Below are 19,738 nucleotides of genomic sequence, written 5' to 3' on the forward strand. Positions count from 1 at the left end.
GAAACGTCGGGCCTACAGACCAGCACCCCAGAGCCCACACATGTTGCTGTTCGCCAGTTAGCATCGTAGTCCAGATCCATTCCGAGGAGGATCATACCTTGGCCAAGTCAACAAGATCAATACCTCCAGTGACTTCGTCTTTGCATAGTGCTTGATCGAGCTCATATGGCCACTCGCACTGGATCGAATTGGACAAGTCAATCAGCCACTCCATGTGTTCTTGCATAGAAGGTAGCTGAACCACAAGCTCTCGAAAAGCTGGCCAGATGGCGAAGTCGACCATATTAATATGAGGTATGAAAAGTTGGTTTGGCCTGCACAAGTTAGCATGATGTACTACCCACAGGAACAATAGTCCTCACGTTGGTCTAATCCATTCCGGCATGGCGGCATATGTCTCAGGGGATGGACTGATCATCCACCGCATGAGGTACCAGAAGATGCACATTGACGCAAAACAAGTAAAGTCATATCCTGTGACCTGATAAGTTTCTAGATCTTCAGCTACATCTCCATAGCGTAATACCTTTCAGCTTGACGCTATGTACCATCTGCGCAGCCCACCTCGAGAGAAAGCTAGACTTGTCAAATTCCTCTTGGTCGAATAATGCCGCTATCTCGGGATGTGCCCTGACCACCCTTTCGAGGTCGGAGCCTTCTTGGAGTAGCCTCGTGGCCTCGTTGTATACACTGGTAAACGCTTCTCGGAGGCCACCTGGGTCAGGGAGCGTATTCAGTGTCGTCACAGCCCATATAGGCACCGTGAAATTTCGGAGCTGAACATCTTGAACGTCCGGAGGGTAGTTGTTCGCTCTGATACTGCTGGAGAGGGGAAGATTTCCAAATGAATTTCCATAGTTGGAATGGATTCTGAGAAAGGCAGCTAGACTTTGACCGGTTTGCACGGGTAGTCTCGGTTCGCCGAGATCAGCTAGCTGGTCAGAGATGGAAGATGGGTAGGAATTATAAGAGTCAAGAAGATGAAAAGGTGCTGCCACTGAATAAGCTTCTCTGGAAGAGGCATAATGAATCATCGGATCTTTGTTTTTGACAGGGTCCTGTTTAGCGTCGTGATTATCGAGGGGAGCACCTAGGAGATAGTCTAGGCGATTGAACAATGGCAAGAAAAACAAGAGAGCCTCTCTTTTGGTTATAGATGCTTCGGGAAATAGAGCTGGACTTTGTAAATACGAATGAATCGTGAGGGTGTTCGCGGGAAGAGTCAAGGTAGATGCCACAGGTTCGAGAGAGGAAGGCCCATCCAGTAGCATCTGCTTATGTTAATAGGCGGCCCGAAGCCAACTAAGACAAAGTTCTTACAGGAGGGTTGTCCAGAATATTGGAACCCGGAGTTCCTGAAGAATTCATCTCAGGAGGATGCCATGAGGATTGACCAAATGCGGCCAAGGTGGTTGAATCAGTAACCGAGTTGGCCGGGGTGGGCAGCGACAATGGCGCATAGTCATTATGCTCACTCCCCATCGTGTAAAGACTCGCCGAGTCCGGAGTTTGTGAGTCCAGCAATCGATAAACGATCTTGTCTTGCAAGTTGGTGTGAGAATCTTGGTAAATGATGAAAAGCAAGGCATGGGTATCTGCAAGCGTGACGTACCTTGCCGCCGCTCTGTCGACTTGGGTCGAAGCCCAAGGCTATGATCGATCCTCAGCGCCCGAATAATCTCCTGGGGCTGCTTGTTGCCAGCCAAAAAGTCGAGAATAGGACCTCGGACTTCTGGAGCGCCTGACGCTAGCTGTCTCAAAAGCAGGTTTGAAGCATCCAGCTGCTCCCGGAGCTCCTGGTTGGCGAGCTGCAGCGCTCTTGTGTTTGAGTCCCTCATCTTGGTGTCGTAGACGCATTCTCTGGTTGACTTGATGCAGTTTGCACATGCTGGTCGCTGTCCGTCACACTAAACCACTACATGAGCTCGTCCATCTTTGTGAGATAGTTCTGCGGATGGCATACCTTGGCTTTTCGCTTTCGACATGCCCAGCAAGCCGTCTTGGTTGCCGGTGGTCTTTTCTGTGCTGATCGAGATGATTTGTCCACTCGATGTCTCCCATCCAACGGGGGAGCAGGCTTGATAGGTCTGTAATTCATCTCCATGATTTCATTCCGCGGCGTGGAGAGTAAAGTGTTATACAAACGATTGTTGTTAATTGAAAGCTCACCAAGAGACACCTTCAAGGAGTATTATAGATACCTTATCCTTTTTTGAGGCCTGCCATTCCATCAATCTGATATGTCGCAAGGCTGATGACATTCCCCAATTCGTCGACAAGAGCGCTTTACTGCGTCAGAACGACGTCAGTTCCAACTCGAGTCATACTTCACCGCCGATTCAGGCATCGTCCAGGCCCGTGTCGAGCCTGGAAGGCAATAGTTTTCACACCGTATTTTCAGAAAAGTCAATATACTATATCGCCGACTCTGGGCTTGATGTTATTCGCGTACATGTACGGGCGTTAGACGCCAGAACACGGCACGGGGCGCCACTAATTTGGGCCTCGAAAGTTTAAATCATGGGGTCCGCTTTTCCCCTGAAGCATCTCGGGAGATATCGCCAATCTTGACTTGTAAAGACTCACCGAGCTCTACTTATCTGCTCGCGGTGTGTTTATTGCATATTTAACTGCCCAAACTGGTCCTTGTTCATGCCCCAGCCTAACCCTCCTCAACAATATTGGTTGGCTCCGTACTAAACTCGGTGCCCTGCTCCGATCCGATACGACACTCGATGGTATCTGCGTCCCTGCGACTGCTATCAACGGTGAGTGCAACTATACAGGACGGTCCGCAATACTCAGAAGTCTGCGTGCTAAAAGACCAAACCAGCCCCCGACCAGCAAACAGACCCTCTCTCCGTATCCACTGCTCAAGCTCATCCTTCTTGATCCTGTGCACACTAAAGTCAAGGCGTCTGCTCCTGCAGCGATTACACCAATCCCGATAGCGTCTGTCAAAAGCGAGTCGAATCTGGGTTTTGACGATGCTCAAGTCTGGGCGGTCACGGTCGATGGCCCTCATGCTATTCTTCCAGTGACGACCCGGGTCGAGCTCGCCCCAAATGTCGTTGTCGTCAATGTGCACCTGCAACTCCCTCAAGTTTGGAAAGTCGTGCAAAACTTTGAGGTTTTCATCACGAAACCATTGCTTGTAGCTTCGGAAGATGCGAACCTGTGAGATGCACTGTAGATTGGCCTCTCTAAGTGGAGAGCTTTCGCTGCGCGGGTAAGGCTTGCGTCCATGTTTGGTCCAATTGCGTCTCCAGAGAAATTCTCGTCGAAACACATTCTCCGAGTATAGGATTGAAGTGCCTTCTCGGTTGATCTGACGACAAGTCGTGAGGATCTCGGGGTATAGTTGGAAAGATCCATCATAGTACTCTCGGGGTAAAATACGGAACCCGTCCGGGTCTGGGCAAAGAACAGCGAGGCCTTGGGTGGTGAGCAGATGGCGATAGATGCAGAGTCGTATTTCGACGGGCAACTTGAACAAGGGACTCGGGAAATCCTGATCCCTTGGCTCCACGTCGACTGTGGCACGTTTGCCCGTCAGTCGAGAATACCAACTTCGAGGGTTTGTGATGGCCATGACCCCGTCTTGGTTCACTAGACGATGCTGTGCTCTGAGCTTCTTGGGAAGCCTCCCAAAGTTTCCTTGACTACGGTGATGCGGTTGTAGCTGAGGGGATGGCTGAAACGTTTCGAGGCAAATGTCGTCAAGGTGCGATTCCTTCCATTCTCTGGCCGAGGAGTCTTCGGTTTGGCGGTCGCGCTCGGGTTCCTTAAGATAGAGAAAGCCATTTTTAATAGTAAGAAGACACTGCGTCATTGCAATATTCACAGGAAGAGATAATTCAAAGGAAGAAGAGACAGAGGTGCATGTTTTCTTGCCAAGATGCGGTGTAAGCAGTAAGCAGGCAGCAGCCGGCATCGGGATAACTGATAGTCCATCATGATGAACCAATTGTGTCTCGTCACCATCGCCAATTCGAAACCACACCCTTATCCAGCCAATATCAACTTATCAAGTCTACCTATGCTTGACCATAGTTACTTGGCCAGCTTCTCACTGATGTTCCACAGCTTTGCCGCCTTGGTAGGATCAACTGCAGCTGGCAGGAGGCCCTGCTCAGTTAGACCTCCATCAGCAAGAAAATATCCCTCCTCATCTATCAATAATTAGTTGAATATTTTCTGTAGATGGGCAATTTGAAACCTACTCGAAAGTTTGCGGTCAAATGCAGCAATGATGCCAGTGGCAGCACCCTCGGCCAGTGTCTTGACTTTGATGGCCGAGTTCAAGTTGCCACTCTCATCAACCCATCCTATTATTGATGAGCATAAGTCACAAGATGAAGCGGAAGGATAGCATACCCATGGCTCGAAAGTCTTCTTGAGGCACAGATCGGGTCAATGAGGTGCTGACGATGATGCCGGGATCGACACTAAACGAACGAAGACCGCGTTTGCCAAACTTCTCGACTAATCCAACCGAAAGCAAAATGTCGCAAGCCTTGGAGTTGCTGTATGCAGTCCACTTCTCGTAAGTCTTTCCCTCGCTGTATGTCAGGCCATCGAGGAAGCCCAAGTCAGCGCGCGTGTGGGCTTCGCTGGTATAAGTGACCACAGTAGCATTCCCAGCAAGGAGCTTGTCGACCAAGAGATTGATGAACAAAAAGTGTCCAAGATAGTTGACCGCAAATTGCATCTCAATGCCATCCTTGGACTTTTGGTATAACGGCAAAGCCATGACTCCCGCAGTGCATATCATGGCATCAATAGCATCGACATAGGTCGACAACTCGGCAGCAGCCTTGCGAACTGCATCATGCGAGGCAAGATCCAGTACCAGGGGATAAACAGAAGTCCCTGCAGGTGTATCAAGAGACCTGATGACCTCTTGCAGCTTCGACTCTGTCTGGCTGGCTAGGATGAGTTTGGCAGGGGATTGGGCTAGGATAGCCCGGGCTGTGTCTGCACCAAGGGATCCTGGACTGACGCCCGTAATGACGACTGTGCCTCCTTAGTACATAAAAAATTGATAAACAGTTTGTTTCATCTTACTTGTCTTGCCGGTGATGTTTTCTTTGAGAGCCTTGCTGGCCTCGTCAGAAGTGGTGTGAAAGCCAAAAGATGCCATTGTGAGGAACTCTGGTTTCGGGGATGTAGATTGAGTAATTGAAAGGGATAAATATGTTGTGAGCTTAAATTCATGTCTATAAACATGTCTCTTCTTTTATAATAAAAATCTCAAAGTCCTGCTCACCACATACACCCACCAGGCCCAGCTGCTTATCCCATCTGCCGCTGCACGCTGACGCGAGCAGACCAGGGTCTCAACGACCACGGCTCAAGCCCTGGATTGCCTTGATGAACATTTTCGCCATCATTGCATGTACCTCCTTGACCGGATGATATGAGTCAAAGAATAGATGACGCTCAGGATCGCTGCATAAATGCCGGGGAACGCCCTCGCTTGTGTACACGCCCGTCAAGCATGCAGTTGGCGGATCGACATATTTCCGGTCAATGTCGTACCTGGCTGGCCGTTTCACAATATCCGAGAATAAAGCACCTATGTCAACGAAGGCGGTTCGGAAGAACCCCGAATAACCAGCGGCAATGTCCATCAGTCCGATGCTCAAATCGCCGACAAAGGCCTGCACGCTGGGGACGTTGTAGTCGGACGAGTTGTACGTCGCCGGAAAGGTCGTGGCATTGTTGTAATTAGCCAGGATAAGATTCTTTATTCCCGCACGGTATAATCTGTTCGCATGTTTTGAGATCAGACTGGTGACCTCTATGCCTGTAATATTCGTGTTGAAGAGGATGTCGTTGGCCCCGATCCAGTGGACAAAGATATCGGTTTCTGTCGGTTTATCCCGCGACAAAAACGCGGTGATTTGATCATCGGCAGAGGGAACCGGGATTGTTGAGCTGGCTCCAGTACCGCCAGCTACAAAGTCGTTGTCTGTAGTAGCGCCTCCAGTAGCAAGGTTGATGAGCTCCAGATCCAGAACTTCGGCAACAAGATCATTCCATTTAGGGCCGTTTCTAGACAGTCAGAATGGAATGAATGAGAATGAGGAGGTTGGCCTACGAGAAGGAGTGGTTGAAGTAGGCCGGATCTACCGGCCACGTTCCGTTGCTTCCGACCCATGCCCCATTGCCATTGTCGCTGAAGCTGTCGCCAAACACGATCAATCGCGAGAAGAGGCGGTTTGGGCGAGGATATGCCGACGCCAAAAAGGCGTCGCAGGTCAATACCAATGCGATATGCAGTCTCATTGTCGAGATATTTTGCTCAAAGAGAGAAGCGTGCCGTGTCCGGATGCAACGGACTCGATGATCAGGACACAGCAAGAAATGCCTGGTTTATCGTCTCCCTTACCCCAACAATCTTGAGCTACGTAATCTTAGACATCGGCCCTGTTCTAGCGCGCTTAGAGTCGTTTCTAGCACGCAAAGCATCACACGCCACATTTGTTGCAGATTCGATGTTTTGACGGGAGAAACAGTGATTTCGGGACAGGATTTTGGAGTTACAGTGGCCTGGCCCGCCATTGGATGCATGCATTTGCCACGGACGAAATCTACCATATGCGTTGACGGACAATGCTGTCGAGTCGCGTACAATGCGATCTCGGGGACAGGATCGCCTTTGACTGGCCTTCAGCGGGGCCCCATAGGGACACGGGTCCGTACATACACGCGTCATCCATTAGTCAGCAGCGTCCACTGTAATCTCTAGCAACACCCACTATAACTTTTCCGCCTATCTCACCGCTACGAATTACTACCACAACCATTGATGGATTCCAACACAGCAGCTTCTTTCTCTCTACAGCAATGGTATCGATCACACGAAGAGCTATCTCTTGATCTTCACATATGGGCAGCAATTAATGGCTTCAAACTTATCATCCGAAGATCATCCACTAATGCCTCCGGTCAAACTACCGTTACATATTCATGTAATAAGTTTCGTTCCGGCTGTCAATTTTCTCTCTTTGCGAAGCAAAAACCCAGCGGAAATTGGCTTCTCGAATTTCGTACTGAATCCCGGTTTTCTGAACACAATCACGAGCTTCATCGATCTCGAGATGAGCTGCGAGGCGAGCTACAAGATGAGTTACAAGACGAGCAGCTACAAGACCAGCCACAAGGCCAGCCACCAGACCAGCTAAGAGACCAGCCAAGAGACCAGCTACAGGATCAGCTACAAGATAAAAAGCAGCCTACCTGTAGCAAATGCCATAAAGAAGGTCATAGAAGAGGTGCCAAAGCTTGCCCATTGAGATACCAAAGTAGTCCGTAGCGGTGAGATAGGCGGAAAAGTTATAGTGGGTGTTGCTAGAGATTACAGTGGACGCTGCTGACTAATGGATGACGCGTGTATGTACGGACCCGTGTCCCTATGGGGCCCCGCCTTCAGCCTGTGACGTCAAGACTAGCGACGAGATGCTACGCTGGGTAAAATGATCACAGATGATGAATCAAGACGAGTTCATAAAATATCATTCGTAAAGGCATGTCAAAATGCATGCGTCCAGACTGTCGCTCTATCCTATGCTGTACACTATCCATATCGTACCCGCACTCGTTTTTGAGTGTCCTCTCCTTTTCTCTATGCAAAAATCGACTCGAGAACCACATTGACAAACTTGGCGTCGGGTGCGGCGAGCGTCTTGTTTTGAGCCTGGTTGAATTGGTTTATTCGCTGCTGGGATCGGGCGAGGCCGCCAGCTACTGTGGCGCCTCCGACAGCCAGAACGACGGGCAGGACCCTGTAGTTCATTAGAATGGGTGGAATTGAGGGGGAATTAGGTGGTAAACTTACTTGGTACCGACCGGAGTAGTGGCGTTGGCAATAGGAAGCATTGGGATGATTGTAGATGATGTGATTGTTTTGGTGGTAATTGCAGGCAAAGGTGGCCTTGTATGCTTTGGATGATTGCAATTGTACTTGATGATGACCTCAAACCGAGAGGGAAACGGTGGGTATTATATAATTACGGTCCAAATGCTTCAATTTCATGATTCTACCCTCGGCCGTCCCATATCGAACGTTTCTTACGACTGCCGGTGGCATGATGATCACCGTCGAGTACCGTGACGGCGCATGTCAGACCCTGGTCGGGCGACTCCGGGATGTGCCAGTGGCGAGGCCTGGAAGCGATTGAAGAGGAAGTCATCTTGCATTGCCGCATACTCCTGGCGAATCGGATGACTGCTAGGAAGCAGTCTCATCTGATCATGACATGGACGTCTTCCAGCCTCACCTCACAGACGTCAATCCCTTGAATCAATGCCCAACATCCTCACCCTCGTGTCGCAATACCGTGACCATGGAACCACACCGGGGCTTCCGGGATATTCTCGCCTCGCCCAACCCCGTCGCAGAAGAAGCAACCACCAGAACAATCCTTCGAGCCTCTCAATACTACAATGCATCTTTAGACTAATCTTCCCCGCGTTTACCAATTCACCCTAAGTCGATTCTTTCGCACGACCCCGGATTCTAACCGTGGGTCTACACCACATGGCTCGAGAGTGGGCTCATCTTGGTGCGGCTCCATAGCCGGGATAACCGCGACGTTGGCGTTGTCCGTTGTATTCAAGCGGTGACACGCGAAAAAAACGTTTGATGAGTAAATGTATTAGTTGGTCAGATTACTTTGTTTCCGATAGCCCGGTTCTGGGACGACAACACACCGTGGTCAGTCTTCAATTAGGCATGAGCCTCACCGACATCAAGGTGTACCACCCACGTAGACCCCCACGGCGATATCCTTACCTTCGGTGTTCCTCTCCCGCGTCGATATCTTTTCACCCCTTTGTGACGCCCACCACGTGGACGATTGCCAGAGCTCTCCATCCTGGCCACCCACGAGCCACCACCATTTCCGCAGAAACCAGCCCTTGGCTTCCCAGCTTCGACTGTCCCAAGGCGTTCCTCGATCCATACCATTCTCACTCATCGACCCCCAGCACACAAGTCCATCGTTCAACATCAAGTCGATACAGAGATCATCCTCATCCAAAAGCGGCGGATCCGTCGATAAAGCGGCCAGCGCCCGACGTCGAAACTCGGGAAACGGAAGCGAGTCGATATAAGGATGATGAGAAATGGAACGCTGTGATGCCAACGGCCGAAGGCTGAATGGAACGTCGGTATCACCAAGATCAGAGCGGCCGACAAAAGGAGACACGCTTGTCTCATTGAGGAATAACGAAAAGTCGAAGCCGAGAGAACTAAGGTTTGCGAATAGTGCTGCAAAGTAGGAGAATCGTGCAATATGCATAACGTTCCGGTAGGGACAGTACGTTGAACTTTCCAAAGTTCTTTGCCTTGGACTTTGACTGGATAAGTTGTTTCCAGACCCAAGTCGTGACTTGATGACATCTACGAATGAGAAGTCGCCCGCCTTTGCCAATTCTCGAAGCTCGTCCCTTGTGGTTTTTGGTAGTGATGTGTAGACCTCTCGTAGAACCCGAGGACTGAAAGACATCATATTCCCGCCAGGTCGAGATACCTGTATGGCTTTTCCGTCTGTCGACAAGGGCGTGTTTTGGGTTATAGAGCTTTGGTAGACAGGAGTAGGATTCGGTCTCAATAGAGATAGCTCTTCCGTGTCGTTAGAAACGTTGTCGGTTTCGAAATTGCCATCTAGCTGTGCTGGATCCAGCCACATGTCGGCGTCAGTCCAGGCTGAGGCTTCGGTCAAACCAGCTGCTGTACTGGAAAATTCATGAGCGGAATCGCCGTTTAGAGCATCTCCAAGAAGGCCGAGAGATGCATCAATATTGTGACTTGGTGTGGTGTCGAGGTTGCTTATAGACTGCGGTGTTGAAGGCTGTATAAACGATGCACTTTCTAGAGCATGTACCTTGTTCTCCAACTCCTGTAGTCTTTGTCGTTTTCTTTCACCTGACTTCAGTCAGTACCTTGACTTGACTCCACTGGCTGAACTCACGGTATGCCTTTTGGGCCTTTCGGTTTTGTATCCGTCGTTCCGTCGATGTCTGCTTCCTTGCGACATGATTGGTAGAAGAACTTCTACCAATATTGTCTTGGCCAGAAACCATGTTGATTGATAGAGTTGTTGAAATTCGTGATGTGTCGTTCGCTGACTTGAGCTGGCATCCGTTGCGTAAAGATGCGGGCACCGTGATGACGAGAAACGGCATTTGTCAGCTAGTGATGTGCACATCATGCAGGACAGAAGCAAACAGTCCCTCACGTTCCTGGCTTAGCGGTGTCCACTGAATGGGTTATGATAATTCCTCCAGGGAATATCAAGAGGTCTAGCCCAGGCAGCTCACCACATCCTGCGGAAAAATGAGGTCGACATCAACAATAGCCGTTTGACCCCATCGCAATGAGTCAGAGCAGTGCAAAGCAGCATTCTGGTTTCGTACGTGTTGTCTTTCGCGCCCTTTCTCGGCAGAAGGTATGATTCATCCTTGTCCGATCCGGTATTCCCGTTGAGCCCGGCCTCCCCCACTCGGGGATTTAATTGCAAACGCCAAAGTAGCACTTCCATCCTCCATCATCCCAATCAGCTTGGCAGCTATCTCAATGATGGCTTCATCAAGAATAATGGCATCAAACGATGTCCAATCCCCCAATTCAGATATTCCACGACTCGAAGAGAACCTGCAGCAACCACCCTCCAACTCTGAACATGCCGTCTCAACGAACGAATTTGACATTCCCAAGTGGTATGTGACTCAATCCATACAGCCAGCTCGCCCAATACTAACACCTCAACAGGAAGTCAATCATCATGGTCGTCTCCTCATTCACGATAGTATTCACCTGCTGCGGTCTCAACTTTGCCTTTGGTGTCTACCAAGCCTTGTACGAAGCCATGGCTCTGAAGCCCAATACGCCATTCACAGGAGCCTCTCCTGCACAAATCGATTTGATCGGCACGCTATCCATCTCGTTGATGACAATGGGTGCGCCTTTCATCGTGGCATGGGCCAAGCGCTTTTCTCCCCACAGGGTCTCGTTTGTCGGCGGCATCGTGTTTGGCCTGTCCCTCATCCTCGCCAGCTTTGGTACCAGGCTCTGGCACTTTACGCTCAGTCAAGGTTTGCTTCTTGGGTTTGGTACATGCTCATCATACATGACGGCTGTAACGGTTGCTCCGACTTGGTTCACTACGCATCGAGGTTTGGCCATGGGAATCATCCTCTCCGGAACCGGCGTTGGAGGTCTTGTTTGGGCACCAGCTCTCAAGGCATGCAACGATCAAATCGGCTTCCGAAACACCCTCCGACTTACCGGCGGCGTCTCATTCGTCCTTGTCACAGCTGCAAGCTTCGCCATGGCCTGGGAACCGAGGACCAGAGCACAGCTTCAAGTTGTTAATGCAGCTCGCGTCAGCCGCGCCGATGGCATCTTTAACGTCCCTCTCGTCGATCTCCGAGTCGCAAAGTCACAAAGATTCCTAGCTCAGGCTCTCAGTGCCATCTTCCAAGCAGCCGCATATTACACTCCGGTCTTCTTCTTTGCATCCTACGCTGCCACTCTTGGATACAGCACCACCGCGGGCGCAAACTTTATCGCAATCAGCAACGCATGCAACGCCGTTGGGAAGATCGTTATCGGGCATGCAGCAGATCGTATCGGGCGGCTCAACTCACTCTTCATGACGACCCTTCTGAGCGCTGTAGTAACGTTGGGCTTTTGGTTGCCCTCCACCTTGCATGGCCAAACTTCCAGCTCCCAAAACCTCTTCATCACCTTCACCATATTCTACGGCATTTTTGCCAGCGCCTACATCTCCCTGTTCCCCGCCAGTCTGGTAGAGCTCTTTGGACCACAAAACTTTGCCTCGGTCAACGGCGTGCTGTATATGGTTCGTGGCATGGCCACCATGATCGGCACTCCAGTAGGCGGTGTCCTCATCCGGACTTCGAGCACAAACATTGGGCCCAAGGCATATGAGCGAATGTCGATACTGGTTGGAACACTCATGTGTGCAGCGACGGTTGCCGTGTTTTGGGTGAGACTGGAGGCCATGGTTGGAACCGACGGCAAGCAGAGGTGGAAGTGGAAGCTGTAAGCAAAGGATTCTTGCAAGGCAGATATCGCTACGGACTTGGTGAAATTTTCCAAGTTTGGACACCCTGTGAGTAACACTGTCCGAGCGGAAACAACAAAGACTAGCCAGAGTGATCTCCGTTTCCTCACATTACTAGCTAGTATTGATCCATATTCAAGTCACCAAAGTAAAAGTGGCTGTGGTATATCTTTATTCTGGGCAATTAGAGCATCGTTGCTGAAAGAATCCAATACAAGCATTATGATGTTCATCTATTTATCTAGAGACTACCTATTTCAGCCATCCTCAAAACCACCTTCGACCTAAGAAAGCATTCTGGTAAGGTGACGAATAGATACTTTGCGCTGGCTAAAGGTGTCAGGATAATAGAGACGTGTACTCCACGTATCTTGTTAGCCCTAAAGCTGCAGAGCTCAGTATAACCGCTAGCTCCTCAGCAGTACCACACTGCCCTGGCGTGAGCCTGGGCCGAAAGGGCCACTTCTCAACAATCGTGTGCTTCTCCTTGACAGCCATGCTTTCACAATTCAGGCGATGGGCTTGGCTGGAATCCAAATACCTAAGAAACGGGTTAGGGCCATCATCGTCTCCTGTTCTTGGCAATTAAAACTCACTTGTCGAATAAAATGTCGACGTCGATGATGAGTCCCATCCCCAAAAGAAATTTTGACACTATCGGGTCCCGCTCATCCGGTGGCATCACCACTTGAGGTATCAAGGTCGCCATTGTGGGTGCACATTTGGCCAGGGCTGGGATTTCGTAGGAAGCATTTATCTGCGCCCACACAGCTTTTGTGAACCGCATGATGAGGGTGGCGTAAGGATTCATGGTTTGAACTTGCAACAGAGGGACAAGACATCTCGAGACAAGGTCAGGCTCTATGTAGCGTTCTTCTGAGAGGTTGGATAACTACCCAGTGTCAGCCGAGGGCAAAACATCGTGGCCTTCCATGGCCCAGCCGATGACATACCTCGATCCTTGCAAAGGACTGGGCTTCAAGCCTTCCGGCCAAGTGCTGAATGTCTTGGTTGTCAAGGCGAAAATATAGGTTTCTCGATCTCAGATCCCGGGAAAACTTAACAAAGACCCCCTGAAGATAGTAGAAGAGCTTCCCGTAGTGGTCCATGGAAGCTTCTCCAGTCGACTCCCTGATGACTTCACCAAATCCCCATCCGTGGATAGGCTGCAAATCTCCTCTGTACGGCCAGTGGGCACTATGAAACAATGTCCTAGAAAAGTTGCTCGTATCAGCATCACTTTGGACAAGAGAGGGGGTTCACCAACGGATTTGGTGTGTCAAATGGCTTCCTGGATGCCCCAAAGGGTAACAGAACACCATCTAAACGGAACCGATGCCAGCAGATGCGTTGTGCTGGCAGCAGGGTAAAGTAGTTGTGTTCTATGTAGTCAATGTGGCCGGCTGGTAGGGTAACAGCAGTTCGGACTTGTCGAGCTTGGTCAAGAGTCAGGCCCTCCGGCACCTCAAAGTACTTAAGAAGTGCAAACCACGATTTCTTGGGCAGCACGACATTGACCGTGGAGTAGGCCCCCGTTGAAAAGGTTGCCGTGTGTAGGCGCTTCAAATCGTCACCTTCAAGGTTGCTGCAAACTCGCTGGATATTGGGGCGGACCACACCGCGTAAAAACTCGAGATCACTTTGTCGTATAAAGGCAGAATACCAGATGTGAATCATGCGGGTGGCTGCATCTTCAGTCTTGGCACTAAGGAGGGCAGTGAGAAGTAGGATGATGTTCCTTGCCACGATGTCCAGATCATTGTCGTTGATTGTGATGGTGAGATCGTTTCGGAACGTCCGGGGGAGGGAGGTAACGGTTTTGATGACATTGCGAAGATCCCCAGATGCTAGAGATCATCAGTGTTCACACTACCATAGAGGGTTAGGGCGATTCCTACCAGCAAACAGTATTGCCAAATCTTTATAATATTGCACACCCTCGTTCTGGTCCAGTTTCAGGATATCCAGCGCCGGAACATCGCCCCAGATGGTTTTGTGTGTCGCGAAGGGTGTCACGTAGCCTTCCCGACCGAACGTGGGCTGTCGGCCTTTGACTGACCAGGTTGGGACCCATGTCGAATCTAATAACGGGTGCGTGCAATATGGTGCATGATGGGTCTGATCTTGAAACCGACAAAACGGGTCGCAATACTTGGATGTCTGTTTAGAAACTCCCCTGGGCAGAAGCAGATGATAGGGCTTACTGCAACCAACATGCAAGATGTGCATACCAGCCTACCGGTACCCCTACAGGCGGTCCGTCCGTTCACATTGGCACAAGGAAAGGGGAATTGGTATCGTGCGGTGGGGTTGAGTTGTTGTGATTGCGACATCTCGATGTAGCGTCGTCGTTTTCGGGATATCCGATTCGTAGGGGATGTCTTCGACTCGAATATCGATGGGCTCGGAAGACTTGATGCGCGAAGAATGTTCAAGAAATGCAATTCGATGGATGCTGATGGTGACCTGGGAGGGATCAAAGGCAGACGGGGGAAGTGATTGATCTCCCGTCCGGCCGCTAACCCTCGGTGAGACAGGAACAGACAGGAGTAAGTTGGCTCCTTCCTCCACTATTTGTCCTCTTCTGCCTCAACGCAAGAGGGCAGGATCGGTGGCATATGGAAAGGTCCTTCCAATTCACAAGTTTAGGCGAGCTGGCACAATTGGAGCCAAATCAAGAGACGAGAGGACGAACTACAAACGGGCATTCCGCATGTGGTGGCCCAGGTGACGGCCTTCTTGTCCTTAAGACGTCGCATTTGCTGTGTTTAACATCTTTACACAATTGACACATCCTGCCGCCCTTCATCAAGACCCCGTGTTCAATCTCTGTCCTACTTCAGTCCGCCGGAGAGTACGATTTCTTGTCCCGTAAGATATCCCGTCTTCGCCATCCTTTTCACGTCATCAGTATGTTTCACTAGCATGATGTAGGTCTGCCACTTACATGACGGCGACGTTGGCGACCTCATCGGGCTGACCAAGTCGATGGACCGGGATGCTTGCAGCAATTGCAAGACCTGGGTCTGTGGCTTTCAGCGCTTCTAGGTTGGTATCGCTTGTCCACGTTCTAGTCGGGGTTGTCCGTCAGTAAATCAGTCTTCCCAAGGTAGTGTGTGTATACGCACGTAGACTTTGGTGTTGGAATCATATCTGTTGCGCCGATCATTGCAGGGAGGATCTAGACTCTCGTTAACATAATTATCAACAGGGGCAAGGCACTGGCTTACAGTGTTCACTGTTACTCCCTCACCGGCGAGCAGGGTGGCCAAGTTCAAACCCATGGAACTGGTAACCGTCAGTGAGATCACATCTTGAAAGGAGCAAACCAACATACGTGAGCGCCCCTTTTGTGGCGGCATAGTGGCAGCCATTGATTCCACCGCCTTTGCTTGCAATACTCCCCACAAGAATAACTCGTCCCCAAGACTGCGCCCTCATCCCAGGCAAACAACTCTTTGTCACCACAAACTGACTTCGGGCATTGACCGCCATCATCTCATCCCAATTATCCTCTTCGATTTCTTGTACATCTCGAATCCGCTTGCCAAGGCCAGCATTGGCCACAAGTATGGATATGGCCTTATGCTTGGAGGAGACTGTAGGGTTCTGGAATATGGCATCGACGAGACCGCGTGTTTGCTCTCGAGAGCTAAGGTCGGCCGAGACACATGGGAAGAGTTGGTCGGGGTGGGTAGACTGTAGAGTTTTGGAGAGGGTTTCAACTTTGTGCTATCCGTGAGAATTGTTAGTATACGTCACAAACTCACTGTTGTGCTGAAAGGATGGGTGTCTGTTACCAAGCTTGAGTTGCAGTGAAGAACCACGTCACAGCCCTCTGCGGCGAGAGCTCTGGCAATTGCGGAACCGATGCCTCCACTTCAAGTAATGATATCAGTTTCTAGTCCAAAACATTGGAGACTGAGATAACTCACCTGGCTCCAGTCACAAGTGCAAGACGCCCCTGTAGGCGGTTATCAACCTCTCGGATGTGATAAGTAGACATGGCTTGTGCGTGACAATGTGTCTTGGAACACGGGATCGAGATAACAAGGATGATGCGGACCCTGGTTAGAAAAATCGGGCGAATAAATAATTAGCGGGTTGTCTTGGAGGAGGAGGTGCGGAGAAGTGTTGGAGGAGCACACCAGGTGGGTGGGTTCGCATCGGGGGGAAGGCCGTGGCTGCATAACCCGACGGAGGAGGAGCCTAACGAGAACGGCAATGACACCGCCGATCATAAGGACATGACAGATTGTACGGAGATTGAAAGATGAGATTTGCAGGGTCTTTCATCGTGGGGTGCCACTCCAGGCATGGATATGAGCAAGGTGTGACTACGAGATAGATACTGACAAGACTTCGGTTTGGACAAGGCGGTCAATGTTTAAGCAAGGCAGATGATCTTAGAACAATTGACCAACATTGAATTGACACCAATCTATATGCATCTAAACCAATTTCCCTCAAGACTACTCTTTATGACCGCGCAATCTCAAACTCAGCCATGTACCAATTTTGAATGGCCTTGGTATCTCCAGTAATGGCCACAGTGTCATACCGCTCCCTAGCCTCCTTGGCTGCAGTACCGTTGTTGACCATGCGGCCAACCCACTTGCCGTGTCTCCGTCCCGCAGCAATGATCTTGTCAATAGCAGCCAGGAACTCGGGCTCATCTCCCCGGGCGGGGACGTATCCTAGCAGAGACTGGGCCAGATCGTTGGGCCCGATAAAGACCATGTCCACGCCAGGGACCGCGCAGATCTCGTCGACGTTCTCGACTCCTGCGCGAGTCTCTATTTGGATCATGGTCAGGATCGTCTCGTTGGCTGACTTCATGTACTCAGGGGTCGTGAGACCGTGGCCGATGGCGGGGAAGGCTGAGCCCTGGCCGCGAACACCCTGGGGAGGGAACTTGGAGGATTGGACAATTTGTCGGGCCTCCTCGGCGTTGTTGATCTGGGGAACCATGATGCCGTGGGCGCCAGTGTCAAGAGCACGCTTAATGATGTCGTGGGCGGGTCCACGGATGCGGATGATGGGGGAGACTCCGAGAGCCGAGATGGCAGCTACAGAGTTGTGCATAGAGTCATCTCCAATGTGACCATGTTCACAATCGAGAATGACGCCGTCGAGACCAGTCAGGGCAACGATCTGGGCTTGGCGGACAGAAGGGATGGCCACAAAGGTCATCAAGGGGTATTCACCCGCCTTGATCTTGTTGAGGAACCTCAACCGAGGGTTCTCGATCTCGGTTGTGAGGGCAGTGGGATAGGTCTTTTGAGTCATGATGGATGAATGGAGAGAAATGATTGGTTGGTTTTTTTCTTGGTGGTTTGAAATGGTCTGATGATGATAAGGAGGGGGATGATTGAGATGGTCTGTTCAGAAAACAAGGGTCTTTATGATTTCCAAGCCTCTCTTTTCTACTCGCCGAGATAAAAGTCGTCATCTAGATAAAGATGGCATTCGTAGGTTGCAGACACAGCATCTTCGTGATGTTGGTTATCTTGTGCCCCACTGGGAGGAGCTCCCCCCCCCCCCCCGAGATGGCTGCACGATGAGCGCCGATCAGGGTTGCTTCCCTGCAGGCCATGGAACAAACGCCTCCCTGCAAGCCATGGGATTGAGCTCCTCCTCCCGATAAGCCCAGCCAATGCGCTATCGCGCCGCCAACCCCGGACCCCGGATTTTTGGTAACGTGCCGAATGGGGCTAGAGATCGTCGTTTTTGGGGCTCCTCCGAATCTTTTCTCTTCTCCCCCCACCGCTCTCTATCATTGCCCATGCGTTAAAAGGGACCCGTTAATCGGGAATGATATCGACAAATCAAGATCCTTTTGTAAAAGAGTCTCAATCATTCGTCGTCTTTGTTAGAGTTGGCGAGATAACGCGGAAACTAGTGGGCGAGATAAGCGTTATCTCTTGACTCGTTGTCGATATATACCACGCTTGCCCGACGACAACTCACAACTCCTTCTCACAACATCCTTCACCTTTTTCAACATATCTTTGACCCAACTACACTTGTCATCATGACGACCGCCACTCTGGAGGATGCCAAACGGCCTGCTTCGTCTCATGCTGAGGGCACAAGCACCGCCTACCAGCGGATGCCAGAGTCCCTCCTTCACCTCAGCGAAGCTGAAGTGTCGGCCATGAACAAGAAGCTCGTTCGAAAAATCGACCTCATCATCCTTCCCATTATCGGTATCCTCTACATTCTCAACTACATCGATCGTCAGAACTTGGCTGCTGCTAAGCTTCAAGGCATCACAGAGGACCTCAATATGACAACTGAGCAATTCGCCACCTCCATCTCGATCCTCTTCGTCGGTTACCTCCCCTTCCAAATCCCTAGCAACCTCATAATCTCGAGGATTGCTCGACCGGGCCTATATATCTGCTGCGCTGTTGTCATCTGGGGTTCCATCTCGGCTTGCACAGCTGCTGTCAAGAGTTACGGACAACTGTTGGCTGTTCGTGCTATCCTAGGTGTCTCTGAAGCTGTCTTCTTCCCTGGAGCCATCTACTACCTTTCTGCTTGGTACACCAAGACTGAGCTCGGAAAGCGTATTGCCAGTCTGTACATTGCCCAGCAAGTCGGCAACGCGTTCGGTGGTCTCTTTGCCGCCGGAATCTTCCAGCTTGATGGTGCTCATGGTATCCGCGGCTGGCAGTGGCTCTTCATCATCGAAGGTTCTGCTACAGTTGGAATTGGTTTCATCTGCGCCTTCTTCATGCCCGAGTTCCCCTACAACAGCCGAATCCTCTCCCAGCTTGAGCGTGATCTGGCTGTCTGGCGTGTCGAGTCCGATGCGGGTGCAGCTGAGGGTACTGAAAAGGAGAGCACCCTCAAGGGTTTCACCAGCGCTCTGAAGGATCCCAAGCTTCTGCTCCTCATCATGTGCAACATGCTTTCTCAGGCTCAGGGTTCCATCGCCAACTACTTCCCCACCCTGGTCGCGTCTCTCGACTTCAACCGAACAGTCAGTCTGCTCCTCACCGCGCCTCCTTATGTCCTTGCCGGTGGTGTCTACTGGGTTCTCATGTGGTACTCTGACCGCAAGAACACGGCTTACCCCATCATCCTTGGATGTATTGCCATTGCGATCGGCATGTACATCATTCCCATGTCGACTCAAAATATTGGCGCCCGCTACTTTTCAATGATGATTCTGCCTTTCGCCTCGGTCGGTCCTCAGCTCGTCCTCTTCAAGACAATCAACCTCCATCTTGCACGACCCGTCACCAAGCGAGCAGCTGCTTCTGCCCTGGTCAATGCCATCGGTGGCACATCCAACATCTGGGCTTCATATCTCTACTATGCTCCCCCTCAGTTCTACGCCGCCTTCGGTACTCTCATGGGCTGCGCTTTTCTGTTTTCTGGCACCATCACGTTTTACCGCTGGTTGGTTCTCCGAGAGAACAAGCGTCTGGATTCAGGGGACCCCGATCAGATTGCCAAGGTTGTCAAGGGCGGTGTCACTGAGGAGATGGTTCAGCTCGGCTGGCGCTACGAGATGTACTGATGTTAGGTATCGGAACAGGTCCCGGAGTGCTGGGTGTAGTAGGAATTCTCTTCTCTTCGTTAGACCATGTCGGCTTGTAAATTCGGACGGTCTCCCGTTACATAGGTTC

General features: G+C 50.8%; 9 protein-coding genes across 9 annotated transcripts; 2 read left to right on the forward strand and 7 right to left on the reverse strand.

Moving 5' to 3' along the window:
- Positions 1-91: 91 nt before the first annotated feature.
- On the reverse strand, positions 92-2,104 carry NECHADRAFT_50387 (uncharacterized protein; the record flags this gene model as incomplete). Its single annotated transcript, XM_003039943.1, has 5 exons — positions 92-314; positions 363-474; positions 527-1,271; positions 1,476-1,907; positions 1,964-2,104. The coding sequence occupies 5 exons, from the start codon at positions 2,102-2,104 to the stop codon at positions 92-94; spliced, it is 1,653 nt and encodes a 550-aa protein (XP_003039989.1).
- A 1,949-nt stretch (positions 2,105-4,053) lies between these two features.
- On the reverse strand, positions 4,054-5,143 carry NECHADRAFT_96653 (uncharacterized protein; the record flags this gene model as incomplete). The annotated part of the gene is made up of 4 exons (XM_003039944.1): positions 4,054-4,172; positions 4,224-4,328; positions 4,378-5,016; positions 5,068-5,143. 4 exons carry the CDS (start codon positions 5,141-5,143, stop codon positions 4,054-4,056), a joined length of 939 nt encoding a protein of 312 aa, XP_003039990.1.
- Positions 5,144-5,339: 196 nt separating this feature from the next.
- Positions 5,340-6,291, reverse strand: NECHADRAFT_49924 (uncharacterized protein; the record flags this gene model as incomplete). Its single annotated transcript, XM_003039945.1, has 2 exons — positions 5,340-6,057; positions 6,104-6,291. The coding sequence occupies 2 exons, from the start codon at positions 6,289-6,291 to the stop codon at positions 5,340-5,342; spliced, it is 906 nt and encodes a 301-aa protein (XP_003039991.1).
- A 2,435-nt stretch (positions 6,292-8,726) lies between these two features.
- NECHADRAFT_101803 (uncharacterized protein) lies at positions 8,727-10,092 on the reverse strand (the record flags this gene model as incomplete). Its single annotated transcript, XM_003039946.1, has 2 exons — positions 8,727-9,934; positions 9,981-10,092. The coding sequence occupies 2 exons, from the start codon at positions 10,090-10,092 to the stop codon at positions 8,757-8,759; spliced, it is 1,290 nt and encodes a 429-aa protein (XP_003039992.1). The 3' UTR covers positions 8,727-8,756.
- Positions 10,093-10,585: 493 nt separating this feature from the next.
- Positions 10,586-12,080, forward strand: NECHADRAFT_96655 (uncharacterized protein; the record flags this gene model as incomplete). The annotated part of the gene is made up of 2 exons (XM_003039746.1): positions 10,586-10,728; positions 10,781-12,080. The coding sequence occupies 2 exons, from the start codon at positions 10,586-10,588 to the stop codon at positions 12,078-12,080; spliced, it is 1,443 nt and encodes a 480-aa protein (XP_003039792.1).
- A 357-nt stretch (positions 12,081-12,437) lies between these two features.
- NECHADRAFT_49944 (uncharacterized protein) lies at positions 12,438-14,431 on the reverse strand (the record flags this gene model as incomplete). Its single annotated transcript, XM_003039947.1, has 6 exons — positions 12,438-12,624; positions 12,695-12,990; positions 13,052-13,310; positions 13,366-13,945; positions 13,997-14,249; positions 14,303-14,431. The coding sequence occupies 6 exons, from the start codon at positions 14,429-14,431 to the stop codon at positions 12,438-12,440; spliced, it is 1,704 nt and encodes a 567-aa protein (XP_003039993.1).
- A 610-nt stretch (positions 14,432-15,041) lies between these two features.
- Positions 15,042-16,104, reverse strand: NECHADRAFT_49938 (uncharacterized protein; the record flags this gene model as incomplete). The annotated part of the gene is made up of 6 exons (XM_003039948.1): positions 15,042-15,168; positions 15,227-15,279; positions 15,329-15,386; positions 15,436-15,830; positions 15,899-15,977; positions 16,034-16,104. The coding sequence occupies 6 exons, from the start codon at positions 16,102-16,104 to the stop codon at positions 15,042-15,044; spliced, it is 783 nt and encodes a 260-aa protein (XP_003039994.1).
- A 473-nt stretch (positions 16,105-16,577) lies between these two features.
- NECHADRAFT_85587 (uncharacterized protein) lies at positions 16,578-17,387 on the reverse strand (the record flags this gene model as incomplete). Its single annotated transcript, XM_003039949.1, has 1 exon — positions 16,578-17,387. One exon carries the CDS (start codon positions 17,385-17,387, stop codon positions 16,578-16,580), a length of 810 nt encoding a protein of 269 aa, XP_003039995.1.
- A 745-nt stretch (positions 17,388-18,132) lies between these two features.
- NECHADRAFT_96658 (uncharacterized protein) lies at positions 18,133-19,629 on the forward strand (the record flags this gene model as incomplete). Its single annotated transcript, XM_003039747.1, has 1 exon — positions 18,133-19,629. One exon carries the CDS (start codon positions 18,133-18,135, stop codon positions 19,627-19,629), a length of 1,497 nt encoding a protein of 498 aa, XP_003039793.1.
- Positions 19,630-19,738: the final 109 nt, after the last annotated feature.

The sequence above is a fragment of the Fusarium vanettenii genome (assembly GCF_000151355.1).
Source record: "Fusarium vanettenii 77-13-4 chromosome 10 genomic scaffold NECHAsca_82_chr10_2_0, whole genome shotgun sequence".
NCBI classification, from domain to species: Eukaryota; Fungi; Ascomycota; class Sordariomycetes; order Hypocreales; family Nectriaceae; genus Fusarium; species Fusarium vanettenii.